The sequence below is a fragment of the Rhineura floridana genome, chromosome 14 (assembly GCF_030035675.1).
Source record: "Rhineura floridana isolate rRhiFlo1 chromosome 14, rRhiFlo1.hap2, whole genome shotgun sequence".
NCBI lineage: Eukaryota > Metazoa > Chordata > Lepidosauria > Squamata > Rhineuridae > Rhineura > Rhineura floridana.
The window spans coordinates 17,706,630-17,723,948 of NC_084493.1; the positions used below are offsets into that span (position 1 = coordinate 17,706,630).

The window sequence follows — 17,319 nt, forward strand, 5'->3', positions numbered from 1 at the left end:
GAAATTGCCACAAAGAAAAGGTCACGGTCAGATGGGGGATCCGGAGCTGGCTTTGTGGTAGGCAGCAGCCGGACTCTGATTCTATCAAAGGTAGCCAGCACCTGGAGAAGTAGCCAATAGATGAGCTGATGGTTGGGTACTGAGTTGGACAGATGAGAATCAAGAGGCCAGAATCAGGAAAATAGTCAAAGACAGACTTGAGGTAGATCCCTAAGACAGGGGATTACCTTGGGCAGAATGGATTCCACCATGACTGCCCCTTTAAGGAGGCCCCAGTCCACCTCTACAGGTGCCAATTTGGCTGCTACAACTCGGTCAGGCCAGCCAAGAGAAGGGTGGGCAATGGAGCTTGGCATGGAAGGGGAAGAGATGTAGCTCAGTGGCAGAGCATCTGCAGATCCCAAGTTCAATCCCTGGCATCTCCAGGTAGGGCTGGGAGACACTCCTGCCTGCAGCCGTGGAGAGCCGCTGCCAGTCAGTGTAAATAATACTGGCCTAGATGGACCAATGGTCCGACTCAGTAGAAGGCAGCTTCCTATCTTTCCTACCTAGCAGTTGCTATTATCAAGTCCTAAAAAGGGATCTTGTAGCTTGGGAGCTTAAACAGCCAAGAGGTAGTAATCACGTGGAGAAAGGCAATTTGCTTTCTGGAGAAGGAAAGAGAAGAGCAGAGGCCTGAAGGGCCTGTGTCTCTTGGCTCCATTGTAGTCTTTGTCCTCAGCCAGTGTACATGGTGGACTTCACAAAAGGCCTCCCTGTCTCATCCAGTCCATTGTTCTCCATGAATTCTGAGGACGAGAGGCAAATGGATCCTGAGTTCAAGATCCTCAGGTTCTCTTAAGTGAACATAAGTGCATCGGAATAGCCTACTACATCAGGCCAATGACCCGTCAGGTCCAGGATCATTTTCTCCCAGTGGCTAGACAGATGCTTATGGGAAGCCCGCAAGCAGAACTTGAGCGCAAGAGCACGCAGCCTTGCAGCTGGATACTGCTGCTGCAGATAATGCTATGTGTATGTTCTTCCTCTGCTGTTGGAGGCAGCATGCCTCTGGCCAGTTGCTGGGAATTGCAAGTGGGAGGAGTGCTGTTGCACTCAGGTCCTGCTTTTGGGCTTCCCATAGACACCTGGTTGGCCACTGTGAGAACAGGATGCTGGACTACATGGGCCACCAGCAGGGTTCTTCTGAAGTTCTTAGAAAAAGCGAAGCAGGGGATCCTGTTGCATGGCCTCAGCTTCCCAGAGCTGGATTCTTGGCCACCACCTCTCACATCTCTGTGCTTCTCCTTTAGTTGGCCGCACACTTAATGAGCTGCTAGCTCGCAACTGGTGTGCTCCAACATTTGTGGATGGCAAGGATGCAGCAAGTGGGGCCTCCTAATGCACAGTTGAGCTTGGTAGGCAGTGCCAGATGTAAGGAGGATGAGGCTCATGGCTACTGATGAACTGTGGGAAGTGCTTTGTGAGGGAGGGGAGGGAGAGAGCACATCTTAACGGATTCAGGAGTGGGGAGGCATGCATAGTATAAACTGAACAGTAGAGGGATGGCTTGCAGAGAGCACTGAGGAGGGATGAGATTTATTTGATTCATCTCCATCACCAGCAGTTCTTGACTGCTTTTTGGCCCTAACAAGACACCCACCTCCTCCCAGCGGTTTGCAGTGCACTAAGACAATACAATCATTTAAACAGTGTAAAATATTTAAACAAGAATGAGAGCAAAGATTAACGTAAGCATGGAAACCAAATCATCAGTATCCTAGGACACATCCACACCATACAATTAAAGCAGTCTTATACCATGTTAAACAGTCATGGATTCTCCCAAAGAATCCTGAGAAATGTAGTTTATTAAGGGTTCCGAGAGTTGTTAGGAGACCCCTATTCCCCTGACAATTCCCAGAGTTGTTTAGCAATCACTCACTCTTCCCAGTGGTCTATAAGGGGAAGTGCAGCTCTGTGAGGGGAACAGGGGTCTCCTAACAACTCTTGATACCACTAACAAGCTACAGATCCCAAGATTCTTTCAGGAAGCCAGTACTGTTTAAGGAGGTACTGTATAATACCGCTTGAAATGTCTGGTTCAGATGTGGCTGTAATTAAATACAGTTGAAAGCCAGATGAAATGTGTATGGCCTGCCTAAAGGCCATCAATGATCACGCTAGTTTAGCATCCTTTGGGAGGGAATTCTACAGCCAATGTGCTGCCACGAAGAAGGCCCTATCTCTTATTCCCACCAACTGAACCATTAGGAATGCAGGGAGCTGCCTTGAATTTGGGCTAACATGCTATGGCTTAACGCAAAATATCTTTATTTCCCAGTCATGGGACCATTCAGGAAGGGTCCATAGATCAGTAGCGGAAGGTATGCTTTGCATGTAGAAGATCCTAGGTTGCATAAGGTGGGGAACCTGCACTCTTTCAGATGTTGCTGGGTTGCAACTAGGGATAGGGGGGCTGAATCTGTTCTCATTACCTAATTTGCACTTTTCAAAACAATACGACAACTGAAACACAGCCGTCCTTCAAAATTTGCACTTCTCTGAATTTTGCAGTGCAGTTCTTCAGCCCAATAACGTGTGCTGAAATGCATGTAGTAGGGTAGAGAGTGCATAGAAGTGCAGATATTAATGAAAATAACATACAAAATGCATCATATTACTGGAAATTGTTTTGCAAGAATGAATATAGTAGGAAAAATTACCTACAAAAATGTGTATATAAGAAGAAATTCACACTAAAAAGCTGATGAATTTTATGAGGACTTCTCCCGCCCCAAAACACACACACACACAAAAGATCACAAACTGATGTGGAAATGTGGAGAACTAAATTTAAAACTGGAAAAATTGAATTTGATACATTTGCCCATTCCTAGCTACAACTTCCATCATCCCTCACCATCAACAAATGGGAGGTGGAGTCCGAGAACATCTGGAGGGCCACAGTGTCTCCATCCCTTCCTCGGTTCACGGAGATTTCACCTTTGCTTGTTCTCTTTTCATGTCTCTTTTTGAAGATAGCTTACATTTTCTCTCAGCTCCCTAAATGGCTTAGATTTTTTTTAAAAAAAGGGTGAAGGGATGGGGTGTTGAATGGTGGTTTGTAAATTCTTCCTGAGAAGAACAGAACTCACTTTTTTTTGTCTTTCCTGGTTGGATTGGTGGAGAGTTCTTGGAGGTTGTCTCAGGTTGCCATGGCAGCAGCCTCATTCAGCGTGAAAATGCAAAGATGCAGAAGGCAAATTTAGATCCTTTTTTTTAAAAAAAATCCTCTTGATGTTAAAATTCACTACTGTACTCTTACAGGGACTGCCTGCCAAACATGTTCACATCCTGTTATAGTGTGTGTGTACACACACACACACACAGAGAGAGAGAGAGAGAGAGAGATTTCTATGGTTCAATTCTTGATTAAAAGGAACAATCCTCTAGTTAGTAAGGGCTACCTTCATCTGTAAAAACAGGGTGGGGGTTATGTGTTTATAAGATTTGTTAGCTGCCCTTCACCGTAAAGTCTTAGAGCGGGTTACAAGCAATATAGTATAATAGTTATGAAAACAAATAAGACCATCACAATTATAAAAAGAAGGTGAACCATTCCAAATGGAACAGAACAATGTAAATTCCACAAAAGAGGTGGGTCCCACAAAACAAAATATCTTAAGTGTCAAAGGCCAGGGCAAAGAGGTGTGTCTTCTTCAGCAAATAGCGAAAGCTGTGCAAGGAAAATGTTAGACAGAGCCACCTCTGTAGGGATGTAAGAAGGCATTGTTTTCTCTCCTGTCCTGTATTCCTCACATGCACCATTGTTTCTGTTCCACAGCAGTTCGTCTTCTGTGTTATTTGTCTCACTGTCCGCTGTGACAAAATTACGTAAATTACATAATTCATGTAATTAATTACATTATGTTATTATGTTATTCCACCCCATTCATTTCAGTGCAAAGGAAATGCAATGCAAATGTGAGGGGAAGTGTAATAACGCATACTGAAATTACACAGACTGGAAGCAACAGCAGCAGCGAATACCAATCATATTCACTGGACTGATTTCCATTTTGGACGCCGGACGAACAAGCGAACATTATCAGTTTCCACTCCTATTTCTGTTTTTGTTGGAATTCCATGATTTCCATAATGGGGAGGGAGTTCCACATTTTAGGGGCAGCCACAGAGAAAGCCCTCACCTGCCCCCCCTCCCCATACTTCTGAGAGTTGTGGTACTACCGAGAGAGTCTCCTCTGCAGATCTTAACATCTGAGGATGGAGACAGTCTTTGAGATATTTGGCACCTAAGTTGTTTGCTTTGACAAGACTTCCAAAGGAGCTTTGAGAGAGCTATGTTATTATGGTTCTAAATAATAATAATAATAATAATTTAATTTGTGGGTCGCCTATCTGGCCAATGGCCACTCTAGGCGACGTACAATTTAACAACAATACATTACATCATAATAAAATACATCATAAAATACAATATAACAATAAAACAATAAAACAGTTCCAGTACAGAGTAGTAGGCTATTCGTCGTAAAAATTTAACCCTCCCCGTAAGTCCCAAAGGCCTGTCTGAAGAGCCAGGTCTTCAAAGCTTGGCGGAATACATTCAGGGAAGGGGCATGTCGAAGGTCATATGGGAGGGAGTTCCAGAGAGTGGGGGCCGCCACTGAAAATGCCCTCTCTCTTGTCCCCGCCAACCTAGCTGTTTTAGTTGGCGGGATTGAGAGAAGGTCCTGTGTGGCTGATCTTGTTGTGCGGCATGGTTGGTGGCGCTGGAGGCGCTCCATCAGATAAACTGGGCCGAGACCGTATAGGGATTTAAAGGTTAATACCAACACCTTGAATTGGGCCCGGAAAATAACTGGAAGCCAGTGTAGGTCGAACAACACTGGGGTGATGTGTTCCCGGCGGCGACAGTTTGTAAGCAGTCGAGCTGCAGCATTCTGTATAAGTTGTAATTTCCGGACCATTTTCAAGGGTAACCCCACGTAGAGCGCATTACAGTAATCCAACCGAGAGGTGACCAGGGCATGTACCACCAGTGGGAGCTGATGAGCAGGAAGGTAGGGCTGCAGTCTACGAATGAGGTGCAATTGATACCAAGCTGCCCGGCTCACTGCCGAAATCTGAGCCTCCATGGACAGCCCGGAATCAAGAACAACCCCAAGGCTGCGGACCTGGTCCTTCAGGGGCAATTTCACCCCGTCGAACACCAGGTCAACATCTCCCAGCCTTCCCTTGTCTCCCACGAGTAGCACCTCAGTCTTATCAGGATTCAACTTCAGCCTGTTCCTTCCCATCCATCCACTCACGGATTCCAGGCACTTGGACATGGTCTCCACAGCAGACTCTGGTGAAGATTTAAACGAGAGATAGAGCTGAGTGTCATCCGCATATTGGTGACACTGCAGCCCAAATCTCCTGATGATTGTCCCCAGCGGCTTCATATAGATATTAAATAGCATGGGAGAGAGGATAGAGCCCTGTGGCACACCACAATTGAGAGGCCAAGGGTCTGAAACCTCCTCCCCCAATGCTACCTGTTGATGCCTATCGGAAAGAAAGGAATGGAACCACCGTAGTACAGTGCCTCCTATTCCCGATTCCTCCAGGCGATGTAAAAGGATACTGTGGTCGACAGTATCAAAAGCCGCTGAGAGATTCAGGAGGACAAGAAAGGTGAATTCTCCCCTATCTAATGCCCTCCTCATATCATCAACCAGAGCAACCAATGTTGTTTCAGTTCCTTGTCCAGTCCTGAAACCCGACTGGTATGGATCCAAATAATCTGTTTCATCCAAGTGTGTCGACAACTAATTAGCCACCACTCGCTCAATGATCTTGCCCAGGAATGGTAGATTCGAAATTGGGCGAAAGTTATTCAAAACTTGGGGATCCAAGGAGGACTTCTTTAAGATGGGCTTTACAATTGCCTCCTTGAGTGCTAATGGCATTACACCCTCCTCCAAGGGTTCTGTGTTCATATGTTGGCTACAGGCTTACACTTACTTAACTGGAAGCCTCAATTGAACATGGTATAACTTATCTTGTAGTAGAAGCACAGGAGTTTATGGAAAGTCATTAACGGAACAATCCTAGGCTCCTGGGAAGGGCACCTGGGAAGCCGTTACATATTGTGGACCTCCTACTTCAAAATCAGAGAGGATCACAATCAGATTTGGTGGTCCATGGTTAGAAGCCTCCCTGGTGTGGCATTAGAAAGCCCTGCCACCTTTGCTGAAACTTCCTTGGTGTTCAGTAAGAGGGAAAAGGTGGTATTCTGTCTGTGTGTAGTGAACCTGTGGACTTCCTACTCACCAAAGAATATCTGTCCGGTAAACCCTTTAATAAGCATACCCAGTCATGTAAATGGGACATGTATGTTAATATATAATTTTGTTTTCTAAGGTATATTTAAAAAACTATTTATTTTATTTTGGAAAAAATGGGCTGTCACTTTATCAATATTTTTATGTATATTTTATGTAAACCACTTAGAGGTTTTGATGATTAAGCAGAATGTAATTTCTGTTAAATAAAGGAAGAAAGAAAGGTCACTCAAAGCACTGTTAGAGACTCCTGATTGCTTCATATACACTGTCTTGTTCCATTCCTTACAATGGTCCTGTAAAGTCAGTATTATCATCTTGAAATCAAACAGGGTGGACCTGAGGCTGGGTATGCGTGTGGGGAGAGAGGGTACCTGAGAGAAGAGTTGGTTTAAGTTCACCAGTATAGGTCACAGCTGAACACTGAATTAGGTGCAGTTAAGCCTATCAAGGTCAATAAAATCAAATAGAATAGTAAAATTGGTGGAATAAGTTGTGCAAAATAAGAGAAATGCAACTTTGCATAATTTCTACAGGTTGCAGATTTTAGGGGGCTTTATCCACAGAATTTGGATTGTGTGGGCATAGAATTGTTTATAAAAACAATGTTAGATGGGATACTTACCACACTGATAAAAGATCTGCTTACATACTGCATCTCCCTTGATATTAATAATACAGTATTAATAGATTCTTGGAAATATTGGCAATAGATTTTTTCCTTATTTAATTAAAATCATTTCTTCATGCCGAGAGAGCGCACTTTTAAAATATATCAATTTTTCATTTTATCTTTCCACTGTTGGCAGTTGGGAGGTGAGGGATGCTGCTTTAATTCCACTCTTTCTATTGTTTCTAGTGTTTCAGCATCTAATATCTCTGCTTCTACAGGGTAATTACGAGCCAGGTGAAATTGGAGAAGTTGCAATGCAGATACAGTTATTCACTGCAAATTCTTTCTCTCTTTTTCTCCCACTCTCAGAAACCTCTCTGGCAATCGGCTGACTACTCTGTCGTGGCTGCTGTTCAAGACATTGAGACTTACTGAGCTGTAAGTTTTAACTCGGGAGGTGGTGCCTGCAAACAGAATAGGAAGACTGGAGGCAGTTAAAGAGTCTTTTAAGGAAGAACTGCATGTTACAATGAAGACGTGGGCCACATTTACACAATACATTTACTCCATTATTATTCCACTTTAAACAGTCATGGCTTCCCCAAAGAATCCTGGGACATGTAGTTTGTGAAGGCTGTTGACAGTTGTTAGGAGACTCATACCCCCCTGACAGAGCTACAGTTTTTAGAGTTCCCTGGGAAGAGGGACTGATTGTTAAACCACTCTGGGAATTGTGAGGGGAATAGGAGTCTCCTAACGACTCTCAGCACAACAAACTACACTTCCCAGGATTCTTTGGGGAAGCCATGGCTGTTTAAAATGGAATAATTGTGGAATAAATGTATGGTGTGAAAGTAGCTGTGGGTTCCGTGGAAAATAGCAATAATGTGTCAACCTGTCCTCCTCTTTTGGATTGGGTAGTGAAACTTGCCTGGTGTCCAAAAAGGGGGGTGGGGAAGCTTGTGCTGTTGTGCCACTCCCATATACTTTATTTATTTATTTATTTAATTTATTTCCCGCCCTTCCTCCCAGAAGGGGCCATGGGCAGCAAACAAAACACTAAAAGCACTCTAAAACATCTTAAAAACAAAACATATTTAAAAACAGCTTAAAACAAAACATCTTAAAAACATCTTTAAAAAAAGCTTTAAAAACATCTTAATAAGCAATTCCAACATAGACACAGGCTGGGATAAGGTCTCTACTTAAAAGGCTTGTTGAAATATTTGCCGTTGTAAATTGCCATTCTTGTGTGCATGTTTTTTTTCTCTGCTTGGCTTAGTTCATAGCAATCACAGCCTAAAGATAAAAACTTATAGTGTCCAAATGAAAGTATGGTGGCATGGCATCATAGCAGCTCAGGGAAATAAAAGGTGGGATTGGGGATAGTGGGAACACAGATGATGGAATGATTGGAGATAAAGGGGTTGACACCCCACCATTATCTTGGGCGATGGCAGGGGTGCACACTTATTGGGGAGGTAGGTGAGGCAGGCAGGCTTATTTACATTCCATGCCGCTTGTATTGGAAGCGGGTGTTGGGGTGTATTGTGCTGTGGGCCCGGAGCCCAGTCATGCCTGGTGCCGGCCCTGATGCTGGGGAAGCATCACAGAACAAGCCATTAAGCAGGAAGATGTGTGGATGGTCCAGTATAAATCGACTTCAAATGAACTATTAATGCAACAGTGGCATGTTGCTGCATATACCTGCAATAAAACAGCCATTCTAGATGGGCTCCTGGTGTTTCCACATTGCAGAGCAACAGGCATTGATGAGGGTATGGATTAGGGAGGGAAATACATAGCGAGATGATGTCAAGTTATGGGATACGTTTTGCAACATGTGATAGGAGAGGATTTCTGTTTTCGCCAGCAGTTCTGCGTTTTTAACAACATGTAGTCCCACCCTCGAGACCCAGTGTGGTGTAGTGGTTAAGGTGTTGGACTGTGACCTGGGAAACCAGGGTTCAAATCCCCACATAGCCATGAAGCTCACTGGGTGACCTTGTGCTAGTCATTGCCTCTCAGCCTCATGAAAACCCTTTTCATAAGGTCGCCATAAGTCGGAATCGACTTGAAGGCAGTACATTTACATTTAGTCCCACCCTCTGCCTTTTAATCTTTGATGTAAGAAAGAAACATGGGTTAAAAACTCTCCCTAACCAATATGTGGTTCCACCCACTTTTTTTGGCTTGCACCAGAGTAGAACAGCTTTTCTCTCAACAACTAATGGAGACAGAGACAATGATAATATCAGCCAGCCATTTGAAGGTAGGCAACTGCTTGATTGAACAAAGTACAGGGGTCTGAAAGGGACTTGCAGAATGTGAGTCAGTGCTGTAGAATTACTGGTTTGTGTGTCGGACTTGTCTGTGTCCATGGAGTTTTCTGCTCTTCTACCACATGGTGTCAGATATCACTGAAAATCCATGGATTTCAGAAAAGGGCACCCTAACTGATGCAGGGGATGGAGCAACTCCCCTATGAGGAAAGGTTATAACATTTGGGACATTTTAGCTTAGAAGAAAAGGTAAGTAAGTTGGGAGGAGCAATATGACAAAGGTGTACAAAATTATGCATGGTGTGGAGAAAGTGGGTAGAGAGACATTGTTCTCCCACTCTCAGAATGCTAGAACTAGGTCATCCAATGAAGCTGAATGGAGGGAGATTCTGGAAAGACAAAAATATGTACTTCTTCACACAGTATATAGTTTAACTATGGAATTCACACTCAGATGATCTAGCGATAGCCACCATATTGGATGGCTTTAAAAGGGGTTTAGATAGATTCATGGATGACGGAATTATCAATGGCTTCTCACCATAATGGCTATGATCTGCCTCCTCTTTAGGAGGCAATATGCCTCTGAGCACCAGTTGCTGGAAATCACAAGTAGGGAGAAAGTTGTGCTCAGATTCTGCATGTGGGCTTCCCTTTGGCACATCCTGTGAGAACAGGATGCTGGACTAGATGAGCCATTGGCCTGATCTAGCGGGAGGGCTCTTCTTATGTTTTTATGCACACATCTTTGACTGTTGTTTTAATGTAGGCCAGATGAAGCAGTGGCTGTTGACCTCTCTTCTCTGCAGCAACTGAAGCACTTTTCTGACTGCTGCATGTGAGATAGGCTAGCACCTCCCTTGGGGCCTAGCAGGTCTGCAGCCTCCTGAATTATAAATAAAGCATTCAGCACTGCATGAGAAGAATAAGTGGACATGAAATCAATGGAGTGGTGCCCTGGTGACCTGTTTTGTTGAGTTTTAGAAATAGATGTGTGTCGGAAATAAAAGCATATATGTTATGTAGGATTCATCCCAGAGGCTCATGGGAGTATCTCATTCATCCTCACCTGTGATCGATAGAACTGTAAGTGAGAAGTGACTTATGGAAGAATAAAGACCAGTCCCTCAAGTTAGTGTGTTATCACCAGTGTAAACTCAGCATATCCCCACACCCACCCCTGTCAAGTCATTAAAGGGGCGGGAAGACTGATAGTAATACTGCAGAAATAAAGCAATGGCCATACTTGGGGGAGAGACATCTGGCTAAATGTTGGATTTGGAATTGATTGTGCTAATAGCCGCTCAGATGTTTTAATGCCCTGGCTTCAGGTAATAGTTTAAAGGAGGCAAGCGGATTGCTTTGCAGGATCAGATTTCTCTCCTCTTCAAGGCTAAACTTGAGATAAATTCATAGTGAGAGCCCATAGTTCATGGTGGAACTTAATTCTTCATTCACATAGGATCTGAGGTTCAGTCTCTGGCATTTCCTTCAAAAAGGTCTGAGATAGGTTGGCTGAGAGAAAGATATTTTCCGGAAGCTGCTGGTCTTCAGAGTGGACAGTACTGGGCTAAATTGACTAAACATCTGACTCAGGCCCTATCTGCACCATACATTTAAAGCACTATTTTACCATTTTAACAGTCCTGGCTTCCCCCAAAGAATCCTCGGAACTGTAGTTTGTTAAGGGTGCTGAGAGGAGAGTTGATAGGAGCTTGAATTCCCTGGCAAGGATTGATTGTTGGGAATTATAGCTCTCTGAGGGGGATAGGTATCTCCTAATAACTCTTAACACCCTTAACAAAAAAAAAAATTCCCAGGATTCCTTGGGGAAAGCCATGACTGAAAATAAAACTGCTGACATAATGCTGTTTTGACATAATGCAGCCTATCTTTGGTGCGACTGCATTTGGAATACTGTGTGCAGCTCTGGTCGCCTCACCTCAAAAATGATATTGTAGACCTGAAAAGGGTTCCAAAAAGGGCAACCAAAATGATTGGGGGGGGGATGGAGTGACTCTCCTATGCAGAGAGGTTGAAGCATTGGGGGCTTTTTCATGTAGAGGAAGGTGAGTAAGAGGTGACATGATAGACATGTATAAAATCATGCATAGCATGGAGAATGTGGACAGAGAAAAGTTTTTTTCTCCCTCTCTCATAAGTCATGGACATCGAATGAAGCTGAATGTTGGAAGAATCAGGACAGACAAAAGGAAGTACTTCTTCATGCAGTGAAGTTAAACTATGGAATTCGCTCCCACTAGAGGCAGTGATGGCCACCAACTTGGATGACTTTAAAAGAGGATCAGACAAATTCATGGAGAAGAGGGCTATCAGTGGCTACTAGCCATGGTCTCCCTCCATAGAGGCAGTCTGCTTCTGAATACTAGTTGCTGGAAACTGTAGGAGGGGGGAACACTCTTGTGCTTAGATCCTGCTGGTGGGCTTCTCATATGCATCTGGTTGGCCACTGTGAGAACAGTATGCTGGACTACATGGGCCACTGGCCTGATCCATCAGGGCTGTTCTTATGTTCTTATGTTAAAGTGGCATAATTGTGATTTACATGTCTGGTATGAATGTGGCCTCAGAACCAAGCTACATATAATGTTTATCATGTAGTTTGCTCTTGCATGCAAGCAAATCGCCCAAATTGTCAGCATGATCTGGATCAAGACCCTAGTATGGGGTTTCGGGAGCTTTAACCCTTTAACAGGGCAAGCAGAACATTGCTGAATCATACCAAAACCTTATCTGGTCTGGTATTTTGTCCTTATGGTGGTTAACCAGATGCCTCTGGGGAGCCTACAAGCAGAATGTGAATGCAGCCACACTGTCTCCAATTGTGTTCACCAGAAATTGTTATTAGAGGCATAATCAGAGGCATATTCAGAGGCATGTCTTTCTCTTTTCCCTTCCATCAGGCATATTCTATGGGGAATCTTGTAGGAACAAGACATTAGGTTGGCAACACTTTCAACCTAAACATACAAATTAAAAATGCTGTCTGAATGCACTTGCCCTTTCCAGGAATAAGCTGTGCTAAATAAGTCTCCAGAGAAGAAAACGTCCAGCTCAGATCTGGCTACAGCTCTGCAATGGCTCTTAAACAGATGGCTGAAATCAGGGGAAATTAATTTTCCAAGGGTGGTAAGAACAGAAGAAAATTACCTCCTCCAATTCAGATTCTATCAAAGATGCAGCTTCTGTAGATAACTCCACATGGCTTGGGTCAGTCTGACATCAGTGCTGTGCCTACCAGGGATGGGCAAACCAGCCTATTATTGGTCCGTGACACTTTTACATGTGTTTATCCATAAGTCGGTTCCATGCGTGTTTTGCATTAATTTGCTTTGTTAAAAAATCCATATTAACATCCCCATTTAAAATGTATTAAAATATATTTCTAAATTTCCTTGCATTTCTAAATGTGTCTACCCTCAAAATACACTTTTTTTAAAAAAAATACACATTTTATAAGATATTTGGATTAGGGATGGGGAACATGTCAGTTTTGGTTTCTCTCATTTTCCCATTCTTAAGTTCAGTTCTCCACATCAGTTTGCATTTTTCGAAGTCCTCATGAACTGTGAATTTTAATATACATACTTTTTTGCATGCATTTTTGTGCCATCTGCACATTTTTGCAAAATGATTTCTCCTAATGTAATTAATTTTTGGATGTTATTCTCGTGAATACATGCATTTATATGCACACTTTACCCTAGTATATGTATTTGGTAAACAGTACTTGGCTGGAGAACTGCATTGCAAAATTCGGATAAGTTCAACATTTGAAAGATGGCTTAGTTTTGGATTGTTTGAGTATCGTTTTGAAAAGTGCAAATTATGTAAATTCACCTTTAAACGCAAACTGAATCAAATTTCTCCTCATATCTAATTTGGATACATTTAAACTGACAAGAACAGTGTTTGCAAAATTTGGAGAAGTGCAAAACCCAGGGTGGATTGCTAGGTTTTGATCCGTGCCTTAGTCTGAGAGGTGCAGATTAGATTTGTTCTTACTGGAATGTGCAAATATCAGATTCCTCAAGCATCCCTTGGCATGCATAGAGTTTCCTCTTTCCTCACATTCTCTTGTAGTTGGCACATTGCATTCCCATCTTGTCACTCATCTGCTTGGTCTTCTCTGCAATACTTGGTGCTAAACAGGCCACTGCAGCAGATTTTCATGCTGAAAGTCAGCACTGGCCATCAGGTAAAAGTTGTGCTTACCTGTGACTATTCTGCATCGTAACTTGTCATTGTTTTGTACACTGCTTTGAACAACTCATTGGAAAAGCAGCTTTCCTAACAAGGCAAGGAGGAAAACAATGGAGAGGTCTGCTTCCTCTCATGGTTGCATTGAGAAAGCTTTTCCCTTGTTGCTGTTCCTAGTGGGATGGAGCCTGTGCAGGATTCCCTCCCAAGTTCTTGCTTGCCTGCAGACCAGAATTTCCCAATTGCATGCATGTGATTAACTAAGTGTGCATGTACATGCATAAGTATTCTCTCTCTCTCTCTCCCCCCCTCCAGCTATGGAAATGCCCAACATTGTGACTGACAGAGGTGTGTACAGGAAGGAGCTGTATATGGAAGGGGCTGTGTCCAAGTTCAGGGCATCCTCATCAGATAGTTCATGGAGGCCAATATTTTGCCTCCACCCTAAAGTTGACCTTGCTAGATCAGGCCAATGGCCCCTGTAGTCCAGCATCCTGTTCTCACAGTGGCCAACCAGATGCTTATGGGAAGCCCACAAGCAGGACTAGAGTGCAACAGCACTTTCCCCACTTGCAATTCCCAGCAACTGGCATTCAGAAGCACATAATGCCTAATACTGGAGGTGGTAGACAACAACCATGGCTAGTAGCCTCTTCCTCTATGAATTTGTCTAATCCTTTTTTAAAGCCATGCATGTGGATGGCCATCACTACTTCTTCTGAGAGTGAATCCCAAAGTTTAACTGTGCACTCTGTGAAGAACTTTCTTTTGTTGTCCTGAATCTTCCAACTTTTAGCTACATTGGATGACCCCAAGTTCTAGTATTCTGAAAAAGGTGGGGGGACTCTTCTTTCTCCACTTTCTCCACATCATGTACCCCATCACCATGATAAGAGTGAATATTCCAGTTCCAGGCTGGGGCTATGACTAGCCATACCAAATCTTAGATCTCTGCAGATGTTCTCCAGTATAGGGTTGCCAGGTCGGAACCATCCAAAAACCTGAGAAAATGGGGGCGGGCCCTAGTGATGTCATGGGGCGGGCCCTAGTGACATCATGGGGCGGGCCCTAGTGACGTCACGGGGCAGGCCCTAGTGACGTCACGGGGCAGGCCCTAGTGATGTCACGGGGCGGGCCCTAGTGACATCATGGGGCGGGCCCTAGTGACATCATGAAGCATGATACATTGTATCAACCACGCTTGCGTGCAGCATACCATTCAAAAAAACATTTCTGATTGGAAATTAAAATAGAAATCTTACCTAAAAGAGGTCCAGCTGAAGTGACAAGGTCATTCCTTCTCACCATCTTAGGGAGTATGGATGGAAAATGGAAATGGAATGCCTTCAAGTCGATCCCAACTTTTGGTGACCCTATGAATAGGGTTTTCATGGTAAGAGGTATTCAGAGGTGGTTTACCATTGCCTTCCTCTGACTTTGGACACATAATGAGAAGACATGATTCATTAGAAAAGACAATAATACTGGGGAAAACAGAAGGGAGTAGAAAAAGAGGAAGACCAAACAAGAGATGGATTGATTCCATAAAGGAAGCCACAGACCTGAACTTGCAAGATCTGAACAGGGTGGTTTATGACAGATGCTATTGGGGTCGCTGATTCATAGGGTCACCATAAGTTGAAATTGACTTGAAGGCACATTAACAACAACAACTGAATTAAAGATACAAAAAAGGAAAGTGGAAGGTGTTTTATTTTATTTTTTACAGCCTGGAGAAGTGGTAAGAGGTAAAGTCAGGAATGAATGCATTTTTTTAATGAACAAGATAGCATGTTGAACTATCCTGTAAAAATGAACTAAGAGTGCTTGCAGCAGCTATGCTAATGCAGAATGAGCCAGTTGTTATCTGCATGGTGCTATGAAGTCAGTTGTATGTTAACTGTATGCTCATGCAACAGATGGTATAGCACAGTGGGGAGGAGAGCCTGGGTGGGAGTCCAGAGTCTATGAATTTAAATCCCCGCTCGTGTCTCCTGGATGTCAAGGGCCAGCTAAAGATCAACCCCACAGTGAGTGGCTCAGGGATTATGTGCCCTGCTACCTGTGGGCAAGGTGCATAGTCGCAAGGAGCCGTTTCCCCCAGCTGGCAGTTGCAGACAAGGAAGGGACTGGCTTGTGCAGCTGTGGCAAGCTGAGCAGGCCCTAGCCAGGTGGGGAGTACTAGCCTTAGATGGTAAACCGCCTCTGAATACCGCTTACCATGAAATCCCTATTCATAGGGTAGCCATAAGTCGGAATCGACTTGAAGGCAGTCTATTTCCATTTCCATGCATATAATTAAACAGATGCAGTCAAGTTTTTGGACTTTATTGTGATTGCTGGCCAAGCAGGATAGGGCTCATGGGAGTTTTAGTACAATATCTGGAGGATGCTACTTTGGCTGCCTTTGGGATAATAGATGGCAGCCTTAAGTCTGAAATGGTGTTTGGAATTCTGTAGAGACCAGCCAGTACACATTATGTCATAAGGCCAATTCTTAACCATTGGCTGTGGCAGTTACCTGAAATTGCTCTTTCGTGGGCTGTCACAAACACCACCAAGCTTTTCTTTTAAAACAGACCAGCTTGTTTAAGTACATACAAAGAATAAAAAAGGAAGTCAACTGACAAGAACAAGACACTTTTTTTCTAAGCAAAATTGATCAAAGAAAAAAAGTATGCTTGTTTGTGTGCCTGTGCGTTTGTGTGTAACACACACACACACACACTTACATGTAGCATAGAATCACAGAGCTGGAAGGGGCCTTTAGTCTAAGCCCCTGCTGGAAGTCCAAAACCCAGAACAAGATCAGGTCTGTTCGCTTAAATTGCCACATTAGAGACTTAATGAGAAAACACGAGTCAGTTTAATGGGAACTTTCCCACAACAGGGTGACCATATGCTTAGATCTGATAGACCTGAAGCACCTGACAATTTAGGGCAGACTTCCCCAGCTTGGTGCCCTCCAGATGTTAGCTGGTGGCAGCTGTATGCCCAAAGATATCTGGAAGGCACCAGGTTGGGGAAGGCTGCTTTGGGGAGATGGGAAATGTGCAGAAAAATGGAACAATGGCACACATTCCTATTTGTTGTCATTTCAATCTCACTCCCACATCCTGTCAAAAAAAGACAATTACATGATGATTCTGTCCGTTTCCAGCAGTGCAATTATCCAGAGGAAATAGTAAGAAACTGAGGATTAGGGCCAAACTCTCTCTTTCTCTCTCCAGCCTCTCTCTCTTTCTCTCTCTCTCAGCATCTCTCTCTTTCTCCAGCATCTCTCTCTTTCTCCAGCATCTCTCTCTTTCTCTCTCTCTCTCTCTCTCTCTCTCTCTCTCCAGCATCTCTCTCTTTCTCTCTCTCTCTTTCTCTCTCTCTCTTTCTCTCTCTCTCTTTCTCTCTCTCTTTCTCTAGCATCGCTCTCTCTCTCTCTCTCTCTCTCTCTCTCTCTCTCTCCAGCATCTCTCTCTTTCTCTCTCTCTCTCAGCATCTCTCTCTTTCTCCAGCATCTCTCTCTTTCTCCAGCATCGCTCTCTTTCTCTCTCTCTCTCTGTCTCTCCAGCATCTCTCTCTTTCTCTCTCTCTCTCAGCATCTCTCTCTTTCTCCAGCATCGCTCTCTTTCTCTCTCTCTCTCTCTCTCCAGCATCTCTCTCTTTCTCTCTCTCAGCATCTCTCTCTTTCTCCAGCATCGCTCTCTTTCTCCAGCATCGCTCTCTCTCTCTCTCTCTCTCTCTCTCCAGCATCGCTCTCTTTCTCCAGCATCTCTCTCTTTCTCCAGCATCTCTCTCTTTCTCTCTCTCCAGCCTCTCCCTCTTTCTGTCTCTCCAGCATCTCTCTCTTTCTCCAGCATCTCTCTCTTTCTCCAGCCTC

The 17,319-nt window shown here is 43.9% G+C and overlaps 1 protein-coding gene across 2 annotated transcripts in view; it reads left to right on the plus strand.

Moving 5' to 3' along the window:
* Positions 1 to 17,319, plus strand: part of NTRK3 (neurotrophic receptor tyrosine kinase 3) — a 554,024-nt gene that overhangs the window by 182,854 nt on the left and 353,851 nt on the right. For both annotated transcript variants that reach the window (XM_061595098.1, XM_061595099.1), the window contains exon 4: positions 7,315 to 7,383. In XM_061595098.1, the coding sequence (XP_061451082.1) occupies positions 7,315 to 7,383 (69 nt within the window). The remainder of the gene's footprint in view (positions 1 to 7,314; positions 7,384 to 17,319) is intronic.